Source organism: Leucopleurus acutus (assembly GCF_964270905.1).
Source record: "Leucopleurus acutus genome assembly, chromosome: 10".
In the NCBI taxonomy this organism is placed as follows: domain Eukaryota; kingdom Metazoa; phylum Chordata; class Mammalia; order Artiodactyla; family Delphinidae; genus Leucopleurus; species Leucopleurus acutus.
Window position 1 is genome coordinate 41,348,686 of NC_139153.1, and position 22,421 is coordinate 41,371,106.

General features: G+C 57.7%; 1 protein-coding gene across 1 annotated transcript; it reads right to left on the reverse strand.

Annotated features, from left to right (window-relative positions):
• Positions 1 to 777: 777 nt before the first annotated feature.
• On the reverse strand, positions 778 to 21,968 carry PTH1R (parathyroid hormone 1 receptor). The gene is made up of 14 exons (XM_082847148.1): positions 21,252 to 21,968; positions 10,606 to 10,708; positions 8,569 to 8,703; positions 6,847 to 6,957; positions 6,617 to 6,735; positions 6,354 to 6,448; positions 5,937 to 6,129; positions 5,276 to 5,429; positions 3,607 to 3,667; positions 3,177 to 3,243; positions 2,796 to 2,890; positions 2,013 to 2,154; positions 1,866 to 1,907; positions 778 to 1,195 (listed from the first exon to the last, which is right to left on the reverse strand). Exons 1-14 carry the CDS (start codon positions 21,324 to 21,326, stop codon positions 818 to 820), a joined length of 1,770 nt encoding a protein of 589 aa, XP_082703274.1. The 5' UTR covers positions 21,327 to 21,968; the 3' UTR covers positions 778 to 817.
• Between the last annotated feature and the right edge of the window lie 453 nt (positions 21,969 to 22,421).

Below are 22,421 nucleotides of genomic sequence, written 5' to 3' on the forward strand. Positions count from 1 at the left end.
TCTAAAGGGAAGGTGGTAACAAGTCTGAGAGGTGAGTATAGCCCTGTCCTGGGGGGTGCCCGGTCTGTGTGAGGGGTGAGCATAGCGCTGTTCTGCGGGGGGGACAGTCTGAAGGATGAACACAGCTCTGTCCTGGGGGTATCCAGTCTGAGGAGTAAACACAGCCCTGTCATGGGGTGGAAGAGGTCCTCAGTCTGTGGGAAGAGGTTAAACCATGTTCTAGAGGAAATCCAGTTTGAGAGGAGAGGCTCCACTCTGTCCTGGGGGGCACCCAGTCTGAAAGGAAGACATAGCTCTGTCCTAGAGGTGGCCAATATGAGTGTTTCAGGGTGAGTAGGTCTGTGGACTCAGCCTGGGCCAAAGGCAGCTTGGGTGCCCATGGAGCCTGTGTACAAGTGCAGGGAGCAGCCGAGGTGACAGCTGGAGACAGGGAAAGGCTGGGGCCCTCCTCCTGCATGGGGCCACTGGGGTGCTGATGACCCAGCAAACCTGAGCTTCTCTAGGCTTAGACAGGGGCCTCTCTCAGGCCCTTTCTGCCGGGCTGGGTCCTGACCCCCCAGGGACTGGCCCATGGTTCCTAGACCCCCTCCTGAGGTAAGACCAAGAACACCCCCATGGCTCCCAGCTCCTCCCCTCCTGGAATAGGTGCCCAGTTCAGACCACAGGAAGCCACACGCTGCTTCCTTTTCCTTTTTTTTTTTTTTTTTTCCTGTTTTATCCTCCCAGCCCCAGTCCTGAGTGGGCAACTGTCCAACAACCTGTCTCTTGGTCCGCTTGTCCACCCTTATGTCCACAGGTCCAACCCTCGGGTCCCCAATCACATGACTGTCTCCCATTCCTCCTGCAATAGGACAGGTGGCCTGTCTGGTGCAGACGCCTCCTCATCCAGCCCCGAGCAGGAGCCGTTGAGGAACCCATCGTCCTTAGGAGCGGCCACGGCAGGTGGTGTGGTCTGAAGGGCTGGGGACCCTGGCTTGGTGTGGCCGGGCAGCTGGGGGTGGCCATTGGCTGCGGTAGCAGGCAGCAGGCGGGGGCTGAGGGGCAGGCCAAGTCCCGTGCGGGGCCCTACATTGGTCACACTCGTGTGAGACACCATTGGACCGTAGCTGTAGCTGCTGCTCCCGCTGCGTGCCTTGCGCTTGAAGTCCAGTGCCAATGTCCAGCGGCTCCAGGATTTCTTGATCTCAGCCTGTACCTGGGATGGCAGGAGGAGGGTGGGTGGTCAGGTGTGCCCCTAACCCCTCTGCCACATGTCCCCAACCCCAGCGGTGCCCCCATCCCTGCCCCTGCAACACTCAGCACTGAATGTAAAGAGGCGCAGGCTGTTACTGGAAAATTTCAAGGCCAAGAAGAATCCCGTCATTCTCAGAACATGGCGCCTGGCTGCAGGCAATTGACACACCCAGAATCTAGAAAGCTCAAATGACCCCAAGGGTGGATGAGTGTTCAATCTGGATGACAGACGATTCAACCGATTCAACCGTGGGGCTGGGAAGATACTTGGCTTTGCCCACAAATCCTAGCGCATCCTCAGCCTGAATCATCTGGAAAGACTTCTCTCTGCCTTCAGAACGTCCTCAGGGATGTTCTTGGAGGAACAGAGTAAGAACCAGGCAGAAGAATGAAGGGACAGGACTCGGGAACCCCCGGAACTTCTTTTTCATTTTTTAATTAAAAAATTTTTTTTTATTTTTGGCTGCACCTTGCGGCTTGTGGGATCTTAGTTCCCCGACCGGGGATCAAACCCAGGACCCCTGCAATGGAAGCACGGAGTCCTAACCACCGGACCACCAGGAAATTCCACCCACCCTCCCCCGGCACTTCTGCGTCCTTCCTGCCTTGCTCCAGCGTGGCCCACCGCTTACCTCGCCGTTGCAGAAACAGTATATGATGGCGACAAAAAATCCCTGTGGAGAGAGGGTACTGGGTCAGGGCCCAGAGCTGCATCTGGAGAGGGTGGAAGCAGCCTTCCCAACCCCACCCGCCCCTCACCCTCAGACAGGGCTGCGCACCTGGAAGGAGTTGAAGAGCATCTCGTAGTGCATCTGGACTTGCCAGAGCGTCCCTGAGACCTCGGTGTATGGCGTGGCCATGAAGACGATGTAGTGGACGCCAAAGAGCGGCATGAGCACCAGTGTGGATTTGAGCAGCTTCCTGGGCCAGCGGGGCAGGGGGGTCAGGGTGGAGCCACTTCCCCTCAACAGGCGCTGTGTACCCCGACCTGCCAACCCCAGGCTCCAGAAGCCACTAAAAGGCCCGAGGCTCTGGCAGCCAGTGGGGGAACCCAGTTCACCTGAGCCAATGACACTTTGTTTTCTCAGCAAAGTGTTAACAGGGCCCCTTGATTCTGAGGTGTCCCAGAGTGGACCATAAGTTATGTCGCCCTGTCCCAGGGCCCTTTGCACCTGCTGGTCCCTCTGCAGGCACTCCCCCACTCCCCTGTGGCCTTACCTCGGTATCTCAAGGTCCCTCCTCAGGTTTCAGTCAAGCTTCCGCCTTCTCAAGGCCACCCACTGCCCACCTGTCTCTCAGACTCCCTGCGACCAGCTCTCTGAGGAGAAGTCTGGGTTTGTCCTGCCCAGACCCCAGCTCTAGTGCAGGGCCTAGCGCCAAGAGGCCCAGCCTGGCTTTGGGGTGCCTCCTATCGCTGCTGGCAGGGCCAGCAAGGGAGTCAGGAGCTGAGTCCTTCCTTGAGACAGGCTCACTCGCGGAGCCTCTGTCTGCTTTTGTACATGGTGCTGGTGTTGGATGACCCCTGAACTCTGAGGAGCCTGGGCATGGTGGGTGTGGCTCACCGGTACTGCTGCCGCGTGTCACACCGGCCAGCGTTTGTCTCCCGCAGCTTGGTGGCGAGGACCCGGACAATGTTGATGAAGAGGATGAAGTTGAGCTGTGGGAGTGAGGGAGGGCTGCGTCTCGAGGCTGCACCCTAGCAGAGAGGGGCAAGGACTCTGGGACCCATGACCCTGCTCAGGCTCTGCTCTGCCACTGTGTCTCCAGGTGGCTCCTTAGGCCCTTGGTTTCCCCATGTGGACTCGGGTGGGGATCAGCTGCTTCTTGGGCCTTGTGGCTCCAACCCTGGGGCCCAGGGAAGCCTCTATAGGTCCCTGTCAGGGGCTGGTCACTGGGACCCACGGTCCATACCCCGACCCAGCTCTGTGGCCACCCCTGCTTACCACAATGGAGGCCAGGATGGGCACCTGGATGATCCACTTCTTGTTCCCGGAGCTCAAGTCCCAGCACCTGGGGGAGGTTGAGGCATCAGCCCCCACCCCCTGCCGTTCCCAACCTGAGCCTTCCCACAGGGAGGCTCCAGAGCTGGTCTGCTCCAACATTAGCTGTCCCCCAACTCCCACCAAGAGCACAGGACAGGGGAGTGTCATATATGGCCAGGCCTGAGGCCACCCTCAGAGGTCCCTTTTGAAGTAGCCTCCGCTGACCCTGAGCGGGTACCCAGCTTGAAGCTGAACTGAAAACTCCTGAAACTGGGCCACTCAGGGCCAGGGTACAGGAGGTGCCCCTCATGTGCTCTACAGAGAAAGAGGGTAGCAGGGGTGTTTCTGGCCTGTGTCAGAGCCTCCTGCCCACTTCTCCACCTGGACCTACCCGGTGTTTGCCAGGGTGGCTCTCACACTGACCCACACAGCCACGAAGATGGCAGGCAGACCTGTGGGCACAGAGGGAGACAGTGTGTGAGGGACTGTTCATGATGTCTCTCTCCTCAGCCCACCTTGCCAGTCCCATTCCCCTCATCCCTGGTGACCCCCAGCTTAGCCCACCATTGTCCCTGACCCCCCTCACCCTGGGCACATGGGCTAATTGGTGACAGAGCCCTACTCTTGCATGTGCTGCCCTGCTGTCCGCACAGCCTCCCCTCAGGGCTCCAGCCCTCAGGACCCTGTTCAGCCCTCTGCCCTCATCTTGGTTCCGCATCTTGTACCACACATGCACTCCTGCTGGGCACTTGGTGAATAAGGTATCACTAATTTATCCACACCCAGGCCATTCTGCCCTCCCCTCCCCTAAAGGGTGCTGCCCTGGGCTAGGGGTTCCCTGTGAGGGAGGGAGCTTATCATCACGGGTTTTCTATTCCAGCACTGCCACCCTTTACAAAGTCCTAGCCCCATGGATGAGGCTGGACAGGGTGTGCTGTTGTTCCAGGATGGATAAAGGGCTACAGGGAAATCTCTGTGTGCCCAGGCCCAAGCCAACTCAGATGGTACATGGTACCTCTGAGTGAGTTTTGCCTCTAGGAAGGAGCCCAAATCCCCACCCTCTGCCCCCACACACTTCATTCTAGGCCCAGGGTACCCTTGGGAAGGGCAGGGCATGACCTGGGTTTATGCAAGGAAAAGAGCTGTGACATTCCTGTGCCACGAAGTTCTCTGTGTTCCCCTATCTGTGTGCTTCCCGCCCACACTGATACCCTCTAGCCCCAGAGCCCACATCAGCCTGCAACTCTGGGGCTTGCCATGGATGAGGTCAAGGTCAGAGTGTCCACCAAAGGGCAGGGAGGCTATGGCTGTTGATGTGAGGGCCTCTAGGTGCTGAGCGCAGGGAGGGCTCCAGCCACCCAGCCTACCCTTCTGCAGTCTGGCCAGTTGCCCCGGAGCCTGGCCAAGCTCTGGAGCTGCCAACAATAATGGACAATTATTGGTAACTCGATCCCACAGCCTGTGGGGGGAGGAGTGCAGAACCCCAGCAACCCATTCTGCAGAGGAGCTGCTGAAGCCTAGATGATGCTAGAGCCAAGGCCTGCAGTTCTGGGCCGTGGACCCTGTGGGCAGGGTGGCAGAAGCATGGACAGCTCCATGCAGCGTGGGGACTGGTGGAGAAGTGGGGCTCAGGGTGGAGGGAGCGTTCCAGATCCCAACTCCAGCCCCAGCAGTGGTGATACAGTGGTGAGAATAGCTGCCTTCCAACTCCAGCCCCAGGCTGACCTCTGACCCAAGATCCACTCTGATCCTGAGTGGAATCTTGACCTGAGAGTCCCCCCTCCCTCTCCTGGGCTGAGCCTCAACCCCGGGTGAACCTGCCTCCAGGTGAGCCCCAACTCCAGGCTGAGACAACCCCAAGTGAACCCTAACCCTTGGCCAAGCCCTGTTCCCTGAGCTTGGGGTGAGGGGGGGCAGTCAGTCACAGAAGGCTCACCACCTGCTGCCTCACATCCGGCACAGGATACGCTGTATGGGTGCTTTCCCCTCAGTGGCACTCTCTGACCCTGCTGCCCATGGTCCCACCCTGCTTGCACCTCGCTGCCTGCGTGCCTGCGTACCCCAGCCGAAGATCGTGAAGCCCCAGAGGTACTTCTTCTCTGAGAAGAAGGCCATGAAGATGAGACTGTGCAGGTACAGCCCCTCCACCAGAATCCAGTAGTAGTTGGTAGCCAGGAAGTAAAGGAAGAAGGTCACAGTCACCCGGCAGCCCACCTAGGAGAGCAGCTGGTGTTAGCCAGAAAGCAGGACCTGCATCTGGGGAGGGCTGGGCTGGGCTGGGCTGAGGGATGGGCAGTGGGAGGGGGTGCTGGTAAGATACGACAGGTGCTAGTCAAGCTGGTGAGGAAGGGACAGGCTCTACCAAGGGCAGGGGCTGAGGAGTGTGTGTGGAAGCGATGTTGCCCAGGCAGGAGGGCACGGACGACGGGGGTGGGGGATCAAGGTGAAGAGGTGGGGTGACTGGTGGTCCGGGGCCGAGGCAGGAGTGTTGATGAAAGTGCGGGGAGGGGGAACACTCACAAAGCTCTGGGCAACAGGGCCTGGAAGCAGGGCTGAGAGGTGCAATGCACGCAGAGAGGTGGGTGTGAGTGGCCTGAAGCGCGTGGCTGCAGAGACAGGCGGGGGCGAGGGCAGAGGCGCCGCAGGGTGGGTGGGGCTCCCGCGAAGCCATTGGTGGCTAGGGGCCCCGGGCGGGCGCGGGCCGCCGGAGGGGGCACTCACGTAGCCGGCGGCGGCGGCGGGCGGCGGCGGTGCCTGGGCGATGGCGCGCAGCTCTTCCTCCGTGAGGCGCTCAGCCTCATCAAGCGTGGCGCCGGAGTAGAGCACCGCGTCCTTGACGAAGATGCTCACGGCGCGAAGCATGAAGGACAGGAACAGGTGCATGTGGATGTAGTTGCGTGTGCAGTGCAGCCTCCTGCGGAGCGCGCGACACCACCGTGGGTGGGGGCACGGGGACGCGCGGCGGGAGGGCACGAAGCGGGGCTTGGTGTGCAGGGTACAGTGAGCGGAAGAGAGACATTATGCCTCCGCCCGGTCCAATCACGCCCTTGGCCACGCCCCACGCCCCCCACCTCGGCCCCTCCCCGACCACGTCCCCTCCCCACCCCAGACCCCCGCCCCACTCCTCGCCCCGCCCACCTAAAGTAGGCCAGGATGAGGACAGCCACGGTGAGAGAGGCCAGCGAGACGGAGTAGCCCACGGTGTAGATCATGCCCAGGCGGTCAAACACCTCCTGTGCAGGTGGGGAGTTACTGTCAGAGCCCTGGGACTGGGGTGAGCATCAGGTTAAGGGTCAGAGGCCACTTTAAGGTTGCTGGATGAGTCAGGACTAGGTTCAGGGGTCACCAGTGGAGTGGGCTGGCCTTACACGGGTCAGGTTAGGGAGGGGGAAGCCTCGCACCCGTTCACGAGTCTCATTGGTCAGGAACTTGACACACTCGCTGTAGTTGGCCCATGTCCGGTTGTGCCCTGGCACCAGCTCCCAGCTGCCATTACGGTCACAGCGACGGTAGGCATGGCCTGCAGGTCCATAGGAGGGTCAGGGCAGGCAGAGAGGTCTGGCACCACTGAAGCCCTGAGCTCCAAGTCCTGACATCCCTGTGGTCCCCACCCTACTCCAGCCCGCCTTACCTTTATGATTGAAGTCATAAATGTAGTCGGGACAGGGCATGGCCACCACCTCACCTGGTGCCCCCAGCGGCCAGCACAGGATGTGGTCCCACTCTGGCAGGCAGGGGCGCCCTGTGACCACAGAGATAGACAGAAAAGGTGGGGGACATCAGTCAGATCCATGGTTAGTGACCCAGAGGAATAAACACACCTGTGGTCTCTGGCTCCCTCAGGGATAGGTGTGCCCCAAGACTGGAGAACTCAGGCCTGGAGCATTCTGGAGAGAACGTATTGAGCCCTTACTCCCTACTGTGCCCTGCACCCACCTGGCCTCACAGAATTCCCTCAGACCCTCTATGCAGGTGCTGGTAATGGTCCTATTTTCTAGATTGGCTGGTGGAGGCCAAGAGAGGCGAGTGATTTACCAAGGTCATACAGCCCGGGGCCCTGCCCTCCTCTGGTGCTCAGCCCCTAGCCAGGCCTCTCTCTTTTCTCTCTGTTCTTGGTCCCACCTTCCAGGTGTCCCTAAAGAAGAGCAAGTTCCCAGACTAACTGTCCCTCAGCTGAGGATGTTTCCTATGTGCTCCTTGCCCAGGGACCATGGACTAGAGGAAGAAGGTCTAGTTTCCAGTGCCAGCCGGACTCCTGAAGAGCTGCCCACCTCATGCAGGTGTCTACTCTCTCTGCACTTCAGTTTCTTCATTGGGAAATTGGGATTGATATGCACTTCCACCACTATCCAAGACCCGCCCTGAGCACCTGCTGTGAGGCTCTGGTGACCACTTGTGGGGGTACATATAATCCCCCAAATCTAAGTGCTAACTGTGGGATTCAAGGCAGGGCGACACATCCCACTTTGGGGCTCCAGCCTCACAGCAGAGATGCTAAGTGACCTTGGAGAGTCTCCAGCCTCTGAATCTTCCACTTTCCACTCCCAGCTTCCTTCTTCCCCCTGCAGGGCTCCAACCACAGGACTCTCCAGCCACCCTGGAAGGTTGCCTTGATGGCTAGACCCACCCCAGCTTGGTGAAAGGCTCTCTGTCCTGGGCACCATATTCCCAGCCCCGCCTGGCCAGGCCCACAATTCCCTCTGATCCCTGGGGAGCCACAGGGTGACCACAGCCTCCCAGATGTGGCCCATCTGGAATCTGCTGCCCACCCAGCTGGTTCAAACTGGCCCTGTGGCTGCAGCCTGGGCTCTGCGTTTGTCTCTCCTTACCTCCCTGAGGGACAATGCAGCCCGCATCTCCCTCCTCTTCTCTTCTGCCCTCCTTGTCCCACTGTCTGGCCCCACCCCTTCACAGCCGCCCTTCTGTCCTGCTCTGTCTCTATGGCCAACCCCACTATGTGTCTTGATGCACCCTCCTATGACACCCTGAGTCCCAGTCCCAGTGTGTGCCTCCTGGTCCCCTCTCTGTCTCTTCCTGCCTCTCTTTGTCTCTGGGTCTCTCCCAGCCTCTCCCTGCCCCTCTGTCTCCTGGGTTCTCTGTCATCTCTCTCCATGGGAGGGGCCACAGCCCTGCGTCCACCCCTGAGGTGTGCGGTCAAATTCTCTGCCCACATCTCCTGGGGGCCCTAGTCCATCCAGCTTGCCTGCCCCCTCCACACTGCCGCCTGGGCTGAGTCTCCTCCTAGCACCTCCCCTCCTACAAGAGCCGAGGAGCATGAGCTCACATGAAGGCTGTGGAGCAGTGGGGCAAGTGGGTCCGAGTCGATCTCGGATGCATGGAAGCACAGACGTACCTTGGTGCCTGCTGCCAGTGGACACCTCCTTGTCCTCCTCAGACTCAGGGTAGAGCTTCCCAGATGCCTTCTCTTTCTTGGGCTTCCCTGATGTGGATGCAGATGCCCATCCTTTGCCTGATTCCATTATGTCAGCTGGAGAAATTAGGCCAGTTATGGCTGTTGACAGCACTACAGCAGAAGACCCAGGGTACCCTCCTGCCTCAGACTCCCCCTTTGTACCATGGGGGTTGTCCCCTGCCCTGCTGACACCTAGGCTGATGACAGGTAGGGACGTGCTTTACAAACTGTAAAGTGCTTGCCAGGTGCAGAAGTAATCAGTCGGCATGGAGACTGTAAACAAGGGGTTCAAATGGTAACGAACACAATTCAGGTGTGGGATCAACTAGTGAGTGGGTTGAGCGGTAAATCCGGGCAGAAATGTCTGACCCAGGAGTCATAGCCAAAGCCCACGCAGGAGGCGAAGGCCCCACCAGGGGGCGCATGGCAAAAGTAGACAGTAGTGGTGATGTCAACAGAGGTGAAACAGTGAAAATGAATCCCGGCCAGAGCGCTGTGTAGGTTGAGAAGCTGGTGGTACGAAAGACAAGAGCAAGATGCGGTTGTCAAGGGAAGACAGATGAGCCCACCTACCCCATCCCCTGCCCTAGGATACCCAAGTAAGGGGTTCACAGCTTCCACAAGGGACCCTGGAGACTCTCCATCTGAGATGGGGCCTGGCCTTTCCCTCCACTGGAGAGATGCCTGAGGTCTCTCTTCCTTGCTGAAAGTCTTCCTCATTATCTAACCTTCAGCTACAGCCCAAGCCAAGGCCCCCTGGCCCTCCCATGTCGGGGTTTGTGGCAACAATGAGAAGCTGAGTGCAGACACCCTGGGCTGGGATAGAATGGCTGTGCCCATTTTCCTGCCCGCACCCTGGGGCATCAGTAGGGTGGGGGTAGCAGGATGAGGTAGAGTGGGAAGGGAAGGCCTCCATCGTGAACAAAGAGAGGGCAGAGGGGGGTGCCTCCATGCTTCCACAACCAGAAAGACGGCTGGGTTCAGGACTGCCCAGACCCTGATGTGACTGGGGCAGGGGACCAGGGAGCCACTGGCGGGGCCAGTGTGGGCAGGGCTGTGACTGCAGAGACCATGCCAGTCCCTGTGAAGGGGAGCAAAGTCTGTGGGCTCCAGGGTATGTCACTGTGTGCTTGCGTCCTGGGTGTGCATCAGCATCCTCTCCCAGCAGTCTGAGGGCCAGCGCAGGGGAGGAAGCTGTTCTTGCCTGCCAGTCAGGTGGGGTCTGGGCCTCTTCCAGGTTGAGGAGATTAATCAGACAGAAGCCAGAGGCCTGGATGGTTGCTAATGAAGCTCCATTTCCGCTTCCAGGAAAAGGACTCAAGGAAGAGACCAGCTTGAGACTGGAGCAGGAGCTGTGAGGTCAGGTGAGTGCCCCTCCCAGCTTCGCCATGGCAGGGGTCCCATGGAGATGCTGTGTTGGTAGAAGGAAGCCTTCCTACCCCATCAAGAACCCTTTACTGGACAGTGGATGTGACTGACATAGAAACCCATCCGTATCCCTCTATTCTCCTCCCCTTCCAGGCCCATTCTCCTGACCCTGGACACCTCTGCCTTGCCCTTTGCCCAGGGGGCCTTTTTCAAAGACCTATTCTTCCTTCTGCACCTGCACTGGATAGCTCCTCCTCCTGCAGGAAGCTGTCCCAGCCCACTCCAGCGGGGTCTGGAGCCCTCGTCAGTGCTCCTGATCGTGGCGTGCCTCACTAGATCTAAACCAGTTCGAGGTAATTCAGTCAGTAGTTGCCTCCGTAACCTCCTATCCCCACCCTGGGAGGGGAGGCTCAGTGCATCTCTGAGCCTGCTGACTTTAATCTCACCTGACTCACCCCATTTTTGGTCCTCACTTTGGCCTGGCCCACTTTACCTGGACCTACCCTCCCTTGGTGCCACTTGGATCTGCATCCTGGGCTCCCACCTTCCTCTGGCCCCTCTGTCTCCTGAGCTTGCCCCCAGACCCTCCTCCTTTAGCCCCGCCCCCACCTGGCCTCTGCAGGACTTCTTTGAGCCGCTTCTCACATTGGGCCTGGGCACGGTGCAGCAAGAAGATCTGCTCCTCTTTGGTCATGACGTCATCTGCATCCACCTACCAAGCCGAAGGTCAGATTGCAGGCAGGACTTCCCAGCAGAGCGGCAGACTCCACAACTATCCCAACCTCCTTGAGGGATTCCCCCCCCTTTCCAAAGAATGCGGGAAATCTGCCTTATGTAGCTCCATTGTACAGACCGGGAAGCCTCGGCTTCAAGGGGAAGGGCCTGCCCCACCATAGGGAAAAAAGGGGGAGGGGTGCTGTCCCCTGCTTGCCCGATAGTAACCCCATAGGCTGCAGCCACTGATATTCTCTGTCCAGTCTGTTCCCCAGGGGTACATGGGAAAGGGATGGAATGTCCCAGGGTGGATCCTCACCGGATCCTGGCTGTCTATTGGGGACCTGGGTGGAGAGGGGGTGGATAAGGGGTGGTGAACTCTGGGGAAAGAAACGGGGCCTGGATTCCTTCAAGTCCTAGTGCCCTCAGGACCTTGGGAGTCACCAATTTCCATCCTGGCCCTCTCCCCAGTCAGTGCTTTCCCCGTGAATGGAGAGTGCCTCAACTCCTCCCACCCTTGAGGTCCCAAGAGGGAGAGGATGGAGAAATTGCTGGCAAGTGGTCTGGGTTGGGCGGGGCACTCCTGTGCAGGCTGTGGGTGGGAGTCACCCACATCCATTGCTTATCTGGAAGTTTCCCTACATCCAAGTAGACCCTGTGTTCTGATGATGTGGACGGGCCTTTGCTCCTGCTGTTCCCTCTGCCTGGAATGTCCTTCCTTTCTTTCCTTCCAGCACGTACACCCTGGGTATTGGCTGCCACCCACGAGGATTCACTGGCATCATTTTAAGGAAGGGAGCAGGAACGTCACGGAGGTGGGGGTGAGATGGGACTCACTCTGAGCCTCTGTTTCCCTGACTTAGGGTTGGAAGGAAGTAAGGGGGTAAAGGCAGCATCCCGCCCTGGGAAAAACTCAGTGTGCCCAAGCCCAGCCACTCCCATGAGTGGGACCCACAAGAGGTTAATGCATCCCCTCAGACCCCACCTTCACCCCCAAGTCAGGGCCATGTCCCCGCAGACCCCCAGGACAGAGCCTGGTTCCCTTAGACCTTCAACAGGCAGAGCTGCATCCCCTCAGACATCCCCTGTCAGGGCCCGGTCCCTTCAGTCTGAGCGGAGCTTTGGAGGGTGGGAGAGCCCAGAGGAGGCAGGGGAGGGAGGTGGAGGTGGGGGGAAGGGGCGGGCCCCATTATGCGGGGGCGGGCAGCCGCCGGGAGGGTCAGGGAGACCGCTGCAGGGAGAAGTTAATTGACCGAGTCTCTCGGTGGCAGCAGCAAGGGCTTCTAGGGCCAAGGAGTCTCCAGTTGGCTCGGCTGGGATTGGGTTCTGCTGGTTTCACTTAGCAGAGGCGCGTGCGCGTCTTTGCGTGTGAGTGGCGGCACAGCCTTGAGTGGCCGCGCACAATGCTGTCTGGCTGGTGTGTGCACTGGTGTGTGCCCTGTCTCTGTATATTCTCACGTGGGGATCGTCCAGCATGCACATTTGGGACGTGAGCCTGAGGTGTCTGTGAACATGCACGTGTACCTATGTTTCTGGGCAAAGGTCCGCGTGTGTGTGTCTGCGAGTGTGTGATACGGTTGCTCATTAGCCTGCATGTCTGTGGGTGTCCGTGCTTTCGCGGATCACTGGCGTCTGAGTTGGACCCTGAGATCTCAGCTGGACCCAATGCCCGGGAACTGCTGGAGAGATTCCCACGTGCTTGCTGCTGGCCCCTACAGCTCCTCTAACTTCCCCCACCCGCAGCTAAGGCTGAGCAGGCTGGGGCAGAAGTAGCCCTGGGGAGATGGGGCTTGAGGGAGGACAACTAGGGTTTTCCCTAATCCAGGGGGCTCCAAGACTAACCTGAAGTTCTCTTTGTGCCTCTGGCATTGGGGATCCAAGCTGCTGAGGGGTCTGATCCCCAGGTAGCTGCCCTGCCCATCCCACCCCCACTACAGCACCCTTTCACCTCCATTTCCATTACTGCAACTAGTACCTCTGTCAGGAACCACCACCACCATCACCACCACAACCAACACCACCAACACAACCATGCCGCCCACCGCCAATACCACCGATACCACCGGCAGCGGCAGCAGCACCATTACCCCCATGAGCACTAACTACTATTACCATCGGTGTACCCACCATCATCACCATCACAACTGGTAGAACATCATTACCATCACCACCACCAGTGCTGTTTCCACCAGCACGATTACCACCGTGACCATCACCACCACCTCCAGTATTACCACCAGCATTGCCATCCCCACCCCCACCAGCACCATCACCACCAAAGGCAACATCAGCACCATCACTGCCACCAGCCCCGTAACCACGGTCAGTACCACCTTTCCTATCATCTTATCCTTACTCCCTCAGCATGCCCCCTTCCCCACCACCCCTTCTCCTTCTGCCCACCTTCATCTCTTTCAAAATGAACAGATAATCACCAGATTTTTTCCAGCTGAGGAAAAGCTCCTGAGCGGCTGACAGGCTTCCACCAGTCCCCAAAGTCTGGCACACCAGCCCTCCCGATAGACAGACTAGCCCACTGATGTGACCCACTGAGGGTTACGGCTGATGGCCTAGACTAAAGGCAGGCAGCCATGGGTTGAAAACTGCCCATTTGGCAGACTGACAGACAGGTGTGCAGCTGGGTGACGACCAGGAACTGACCCACACACCCTCTCACAGGCCCAAGGCATCTGCTCAGCCGCCACCTACTGCTACTGCTGCCCTCTGTGGCCAAGAGGAGGCACACCCTCTTTTCTGGAGTCTCATTTCCTGGTGGGTCTGGGAATGCCCAGGAGAGGGGCATGTGCTTCAGGCACCAGATAGCCCCCAGATTCCTTCACCCACAGGGACGGTGGCACCATCTCTGGCCTCCCTGGACTGTACGACCCATTTCTCTGTCACCCAATCATGGCAGAACTGCCATTGCAGCAAGAAGGATTCAAGCCAAGGAGTCAAGAAAGCACTTTCCCAAGGAGTGGAGGGCAGCTCTACACCAAGGGCATCCCCACTTGCTTTAGAGTACATCTCCCCTGCCTGGAATTCATCCATGACCTCTCCCTCCAGCTGCACCCTCTCCTCATCTAAGGAGATGCTGCCACCAGCACTGGAACTTGAATCCTGTCTCCACCACTGACTGACTTTGTATCTTTGGCAAAGCTGTTTAACCCTTGTGCCTCAGTCTCCCATGTGTAAAATCAAGATAATAATAGGGCTGTTGTGAGGGTTAAATGAGGTCCTGTATGAAAAGCTTGGGCAGGGGTGGGGCCCACAAAAAGCTGGTTGCTATTATTACCACTGGGTCAGCAGCAGCACCAAGTCATGGCTCCCCGCCTCTGGCTATGGGCCACTGTGCTGCCGGGCACCATGGGTTCCCCCAGGCTCAGGACCCAGAGAGGCAGGGGGAGACTGTCTGAGTAGATGACTGAGACCAGGGGGCCACAGTGAGGAGCAGGTGGGTGGTGGGACTCCAAGGAGGATTGGGAGCAGGGGGTACAGGAGGGCCTGCAGGTGAGGTCTGCCTGGCCAGCTTTTGGGATGAAAGGACACCCCGATAACTCCCTGCATTTCTGGATCCACCCTGGACTCACACTAAGATTCAGGGTCACTGCCAGACCCCCATACTTGGGCTTAAGGGGCAGGAGGGCCCCTCCTCTGCCTCTGCCCTGAGTGAGGTCTTTCCTAATGGAGTGATGCAGGAAATGCTGAGAGCTCTGATTCTCCTCCTGGCCTGGCCACTCCATCCGCTGCACCCTCCCCGACCAGCCCCTTTCCCCCTGCAGAGTTCAGTGTTTCCTGGCCTAGCTCCTGGTAAGGAGGATTCAGACTTGTATCATTTTAGATCCAGAGAGTCTGTGCCTCTCGGGTCTCACGGATAAGGACTGAGGGACCTGGAGCTGGGTCATGGCCAAGGGTCAGTTAGTCCATACCCACCACTGATAGGGTCACCTAGCCCTGGTGCCAGGTGTCCCGAGCCCCTCTTCCTCCCACACCCCTCCTACAGTCTCGGGTTAGGGCTGACTTCCCCTGACCTAACCATTGGAGGGCTCGGCTGTAGCACTCTCCCCATGTTCAACCCTCCAACGTGGAACCTTCCTGTGTGCACACATGTGCGTGATCTGCAGTTTGTGAATATGCAGGGAGAGAAGTGGCCAGGGAGCCTAGGGCTGTTTTTTGTGGGGCCACAGGCAGGGTGCAGATGCGGGCTGGAAGCCAGTATGTTATCTACAAACATAGAAGCTGCTGTCTCAGAGAGAAAGTAATGTGTGGTCAAGAAGCCCGGATGTGCTTCTCATTTCCTGAGTTCAGAAGCTCAAAGGAAGAGAAAAGCCATCTGCTCAGTACCCCTCCCGCCAGGGGGCAAGCACTCCTCCTAACTCAGCTCCCAGGGAGACCCCACTGAGAACGGTGTCGGAGCTGCAGATGACAGTGATGGGGGCAGTGGGGGTGGAGGTGAAGACAGTGAGTGGGGCGATGTCAAGGCTAATGATGGTGATGGAGGTGTGATGGTGACAGTGGTGGTGGAGAGTCAGTTTCGTGCCACTGACCAAATGAGGGCCACTCCTCTCAGTTCCTCTCCTAACTGCCAAATTCCACACACTTGCTGTCTGTGATCCCAGACATGCCTACATTCTCCTCCTCCAGGCAAAACAAAGGAGGAAATACAAGGGATCCTTCTTCAGCTGCTGCCACCTCTGTCTCTGGGAAGAGGCTCCTTCTACTGCGTGGTGTCCGCCTCAGGATGCCTCTTGGGTCATCTCATCTATCGCTCTGACCGGCGTCAGCCTGCTCCCCCAGGGGAAGACAGCTGCTGGCTTCTTGCCCACCTCCAGAGAGAGCAGATCTACCAACATCCATCCCTGGATGTGACCGGTGTCTCCCACCCCACGAGAGCCCCTCTACATGTTGGCACCAGCCATTGCCCCTGGAGCTTTAACCACATCTCCTTCAACATCCCCATCTTACAAATGAGGCCACTGAGGCGAGAGTACAGTTCGAAAGAAGAGGGCCAGGAATGGAGCTAAGGTCTGCTTGATACTGAAGCAACAACCCCAGAGGAAGGGAAAGAAAGGAGGAAGTACCCCGCCACGTGGGTCCTCTAGTGCCAGCCTCAATACCAGTTTTCCACAGAGTTCTTCTGGATTCTGTCTTTCACTGTGTCAAGCAAGAGCCTCTTTGCAGAGCACCTAAGGCAGCCTCCACAAAGGTAATTCAGGAATGGACGTAGACTTAGAGGTGATCAGGTGGTGATGGCGTGGGTGATGGCAGCTTGTGCTCAGCTCTAACTGGGCAGAGGATAGTTGCACCCTCGTATTAGGAGGGAGGAGAGTTTGTACCTTCAGAAAAGCCAGGAGGAGAAAACCTTGGCTAACAGGAGACCCCCTCGTGACCTCCTGGCCTTCCTGCCCCTCTTCTCCAGGTTCCACTACTGGGACCTGTGCTGGCACCCCTCGACGTCTCCCATGCCGGCTGGCTAGGCACTGCTCCCTGCCCTTGCTGCCTTCTGTCTGTCTGTCTGGCCTGAGCAGGCTGGGACGGGTTCCCTGCCGGGGACGCTCCTGCCCCACCACGCCATGGCTGACAAGTGCTGACTTTTCCTCCCCTTCGCCTGGCCTTCCTGAACAGGCTGCCTGTGTTCGGGGCTGGGAGGGGCTGGGGGGAGGCACTGTGACGCCTCTCATCCTGGCCAGCGTGGAGGCCTTCAGGGCAGGCAGTGGGATGGAGCCTGGGATGGCAGAGTTGGCTGCTAGGACCCTGTGGATCTTCATAAGTGGCCTCTACCTGGGCTTGGAGACCAAGGCCCAGAAGGATGGTATGACCTAACCTAACCATAACCTGGTCAGCAGAACAGAATCCTACCAGGTCTCACCTCTGCACAAGGCAGGTCCCAACCTGGTCAGCAGAACAGAATCCTACCAGGTCTCACCTCTGCAAAAGGCAGGTCCCAGAGTTGGGGTTCTGAAAGGTTTGGAGGTTTCTGATGTCTTTGAGAATCTGAGCAAAACTTTGCACCCTCTCCCAGTCACACTATATTTTGCAGACAATTTCAGGCATCTGCAAACCCCCCACTCCACCCTTTCTTTTTCCTGGGGGCTCTGAAAGAGCTGCCTTCCTGATGTGGTGGCCGGACCAGGGAGTGTCCCCAGAAGGCCCACAACAGGAATCTGGGGGAGGCCTCTTGATGCCTCATTAAAACATTCCGAAGAAAACCCAAGTTCCCGGGAGGGCTCGGCCCCCCTCCTCCTGCTCTGTCCACAGGCAGCTCCCAGAGCTGGGGTGGAGGGTGGAGGTGTTTAAGGGCAGGTGATATAAAAAGCTTCAACGAATCAATACGAAAAAGACAAATAACCCGTAGAAAGATGGGTAATGGCTCCGAGCAAGCTCTTAGAAGACGGACAATAAGCCAACGTAAAAGTCCAAAAGCTCACTGGTAATTGGCATATTAAAATGGCAAGAGACACCATGGCCAAGGTGAGGAAAAGAATCTTCGGGCTACCCTGTGAGACAGAGGGTGTGGGGAAGAGACCTCCTCCGTCATTCCTAGTGTTGAGTACAAACCCACACAGGCTTTTTAGAGGGCAGTTTGGCCATATCTATTAAAATGAAAAATATGCATGTTCTCAGACCCAGCAATGACAGAATCTAGAAATATCCTACAGGGAAATGGTCACACAAGGACATGAGAAGGCACTTCAAGGAGTTTCCCTGCCACCATCTGGAATCTCTCTCTCTCTCATACACACACACACACACTCATACAAACACACATGAAACTATCTAAACGTACATTCCTAGGGACTGCTTAATGAATCTCAGGTTTTGGAACACTATGCAGCCTTTAAAAAGATTTATATTTACTAACATGAAGATCTCCAAGACACACCTTTAAGTAGAAAAATGCACATGGCAGAGCCCTATCTACAAACTGCTATCATTTACTAAAAAACAAATAGAGGGGCTTCCCTGGTGGCACGGTGGTTAGGAATCCGCCTGCCAATGCAGGGGACATGGGTTCGAGCCCTGGTCCGGGAAGATCCCACATGCCGCGGAGCAGCTAAGCCCGTGCGCCACAACTACCTAGCCTGCGCTCTAGAGCCCGTGAGCCACAACAACTGAAGCCTGTGCACAGCAACGAACCCAATGCAGCCAAAGATAATAAATAAATTAAATAAATAAATTTATAAAAACAAACAGAGAGCAAATGACAGAATAAAACTACCTACTTTATATGCACACAAAAAGGTACCTGTTTGGAAATATACAGAAAAGGATCTGGGAGGACATCCCCCACCCACACTGTTTAAAATTGCTTTCTCTAGCATAGGGAATGGGTTTGAGAGTAATCAAGGATAACTTCTGTTTCATCTGTATTACTTGACTCTTTTATAAGAAAGAACATATTCCAGTATTAGTTATGAAATTAAAATAAGAAAATAAAAGTAAAATAACCAAAGGATTCTACTTAAAAAAAAAAAAAAAGGAAAGAGAGAAAAGAAGAAAAAGAAAACCTAAGTGGGACATAGGGATCTCCTGCCAGCATAAGCCCTCACCCTGCTTTGGAGGAAGAAGCTCCGTGCAGGAGTCTGAAGACTTGGGTTCAAATCCCACCTCTGCCACAGACTCACTGTGTGACCCTCAGGGCCCTTTCCCATAAAATGGGTGGATGAACAGCTGGAATGAGAAAATATCTGTGACCATTTCTAGGTCAGAATCCGGGGATGGCCACTGTTCAATACGTGTTGGTTCCTTCCTGTCTTTAAAAGTGAGCCCCTTGGCTGAGCTGCCCTTGGAGCCTGCTGAGAAGGGTTCCCTGGGTCCCACCTACCCCAATCTCTCCTGAGTCTGACCCTGAGGTCATATCTCTACACTCTAAGCCTCCCAACCCCACAACGCTGACCTTCAGCTTCTCCCACTGCAGTTTCCCCTTCGCAAGCGTGCATGCTGAGGGTGTCCTTAGGATGAGGCATCCCCAAGGATAAGACCACCCGTTTCCTCCCACTCACAATCTGTGGGCCCATCCCTTCCTCCAAACTTCAGCCCACCTGACTCCCAACCTCACAGCTACTCTTTTCTGTAAGGCACAAGATGGACCAGCTGAGTCTGGCCACAGCCAGTGTCCTCCCAGTGGGACACTTTTTGGTCCTCCAACCATGAGGTCCCTCCCTCATGGAGGATGATGTGAGCCTGGTCCTGGGGCCAGCTGGGCAGGCAGCATATAGGTTTGGTGACAGGGTCCATCAGCTGAGGGTGGAAGCAGTATCCCCTGGGTTTAGGAGAGGGAGCTGGCAGACTCAGTTTCTTGCTGGCTCCAGCTAAGGCCAGGGAGCCTACAGGGTGTTGGGTGACCCTCAGGCCATATCCTCTATCCCCGGAGCCATGGAAGGTTCCTTGCACTCACGGCCTGAGTGTGCAGCCATAGATGTCTCAACAAGGTCCCAGGGCAGACCCAGCCCTGGCATCCCTCCTCCTTTCCTACCCTCAGCCTTGGGCCGGGGCTAAGCTGGGCAAATTCTCTGCATGTGCCTCAGCTTCCCTGGAAATCAGTGTGGGTCCCTCATAGAGGCACAGGGCTTGGCACTTGTTGACATGCAACAAATAATGGTCATATCGGTTGTGTGAAGGTCAGTTAAAGGGGACAATAACAGAACCTTTCTCAGAGGGTTGTTGGAAAGATTAAACTAGCTAATATTGTAAAGTGCTTAGAACAGTTTCTGGCAAGCAGACAGCACTACAGAAGCATTTATTAAATAAAAACAAGAAAACAATAGACCTGGATGCACATGTGACCACAAACACACACGCACATGCATAACTATGCTTCTACAAGTCATGTGCAGACCACAGCCTCAGACACACGTGAGCTCGCACAAGGTCTCAGACACTCGCACTTACGCAGACCCAGAGAATACCATGCTGAGTCCCACAGAGCCCTGCTTCGACACACAGATATACTCACAGGTCACCCACGCCCATCACCCTGTCTATTCCTCTACAGTCACTTGCACACATGTGTGCACGCAGACCACACTGGCTGGCTCTGCACAGTGGCTATGCTCACACACCCTGGAAGGGGCCCTGGGAAAGGTAAGCCTGGCCCGAGGGGAGGCTGGGGAAATGGCTCTGGGCCCCGGCATTCACCAGTGTTTGCAGCATCCCTGCACAGGGTGCTGATAGTCTCTGAACCTCAGTTTCCTTATCAACAAATCCTTGTATGGGGCGATGTCTCTGGCTTTGGGGTGCCATGCTGTGTGGGCATGGACAACAGTGAATGGGGTGTACTGAGGCCAGCAGAGGAGAGGAAAGCCTCAGATCAAGGGATTCTTAGGCAAATGTTTCCTTCTTGGTGTCTTTTTACAGATAGGGAAACTGAGGCGTGGAGAAGGATAGCCCAAGGTTGCACAGGCGTTGGCAGAGCTGGAGGAATCCAAGAGCTCCTGCCTTCCCGCCTGGGGCTCCACCTGGATAGGGAGCTGGTCAGGGGAAGGCTGTCTGCCTGTGTCTCTAGATGGCAAATAGCCGCACCTGGGAGGTGAGGGGGAGGCAGCAGGGGGTCTTGAAGTCAGATACAGGCAGTCTCCTCAGCAATTGCTGATTCCCCCAGGACAGGGCTGCTGTGGGATCTGACTGACTCCCCAGGAAATGGTCCCCAGACCCTGGCCCAGTCTGACGAGGGTACTCAGCTCTTTGTCTCCAGCTCTTGGCCTCTGCCAGTCTCTCCCTATTTTTCTTTGCTATTCTTGGTCTATCTACTCCTCCTGCTCTGGGGAGCTCTCACCCCCATCTTCTTTGTCTCTGTCTCTCTCTTCTCTCTCTCTAACCTTATCTGTCTGTCGCTTCTTCTCTCTCTGGTCCCCTCTTGGCCTCTGCTCTCAGGAGGGTACGAATGTGGGTCTCCTCACTCACCGGAGCATGTTTCTCCTGTGGGAGTGTTCTGTGAGGTCAGTCTCCTTCAGGGGAGCTCCATCCCTCCTCCATGCCACACCATACCCGCCTCCCTGGGCAGACATCTTCCCGTCTGGGTGAAGCTGGGCATGAGTGCACGCATGTGTGTGTGTGCATGCGAAGGTGAGAGCTTGAGGGGCCCTTAAATCCTACCCCGTGACCTCAGACCCACAGCCCTGTGTCCCAGATTGCAAACAAAACTTGCAGAAAACAGAGGACCCCAGAGCAAAGTCTGTGTGACCCTCCATCAGGGCCAAAGCCTAATCTTCTGCTAGATCACACTGTCATCTTCCAGGGAGACACAGAGCAGTGATGCTCAGAGGAGAAGATAGGAGGACCCTAACCACAGATTTCCAGACCTGGGACCCCAACCCAGTCTTCAGAAATAGGGAAATCTTAGGCATCTGGAACCCAGAGTTCAGACATCCCAGAGACAGCAGGCACCGAGGATCCCGGGCCAGAGGGGACGCCCACCCAAAGTTCAGGATACTGGGGGAACTCAAGCCTCTGAGCCCTGGACACCTTCCCCCCACCGCCAGCCCCCGCCCAGGGACCCCAGAGCAAGCCCGAAGCCTGTCCTGGACTGCGAGCGGGGGACTTACCAGCACGTATGCGGAGCTGAGCACCGGGCAGCACAGCAGGAGCGCCAGGCCGGGCGCGATCCGGGCGGCCCCCATCGCCACCGCCTAGGGCCCCGTCCCTCGGGGCAGCCGCCGCTGCCGGCCCTGGTGGTGGTGGTGGTGGTGGGGTACAGAGCTGCGTCAGGCCGGGCTGCCCCGCCCACGCCAGGGCCTAGGGGACCCCGGAGGCCCGGCGGCCCGAGGCCCCGGGGCCCGGCGCGGGGCCCATGCGCTGAGGGCTAGGGAGCGAGCGCAAAGGAGAGAGAGGGAGGGAGGAAGGGAGGCAGCCGGGGGCCGGGCGGGCGGCGGGCGGGCGCCGAGAGCTGCGGAGCTGCCCGTCTGCCTCGGAGAGGAGAAATCACATCCATATGGCCGGGCCCCCCGCCCCCGGCCCGCCCCCCGCCCCCCTCTCCCCCCGCACCGCCTTTTCTTTTCTTTTCTTTTTTTTTTCTTTTGGGGAACTGGGAGCTGTGGCTTTGCCCCACGCCCAGTGGGGGAGGGGTCGGGGGAGGGGTTGGGGTCGCGGTCTGCAGGGGGCGAACGGGCTGTTATTTTTAGCTCCGCGGCTAGCGCAAGTAGGGGGGCGGGGTAGGGGGACGCGTTTTGCGCAGCTCCGGGCGTGCAGCTTGGGTACTCGATCCCAACTTTGCAAAGACACTGAGCCCTTCGGCGATCGGGCCGCCAGCTCCTTGCCCCTCGGCCCCCTCTGATCCTCATCCCGTCCGAGGCCGCCTCCGGCACTCCCTCCCCATCCTCGGCCGGAGCCCCGCCTGCGCCCGCGCCGCTAGAGCGCGCCTGCGGCCGGGACGCCCGGTCTCTCTGCCTGTCTGTCAGTCCGTCTCTAGCTCCCCCGGCCTTGGCCTCCGTTCTTCCAGCAGCCCCGAGCTCCGTTTCGGTCACTCCCTCGCTCCCTCCCTCCCCTCCCCCTTTTCTCTCTACGAAAACATTTGCAAGTTTCCAAAAAAGCCACGGAGCCGAGCGGCGCGGGGCTGGCGGCTCCACGGGGCTCCGAAGAGGCGCCGCTGACTGACACCGAGACAAACCAGCCCGCCCGCCCCGGTCAGGCCCGGAGTCACCCTACCCAACTCCAACCCGCTCCCCTCGCCGCTGGCCCCCAACCCCGACTTACTCCGAGCGCGCCGCCGCGGCCCC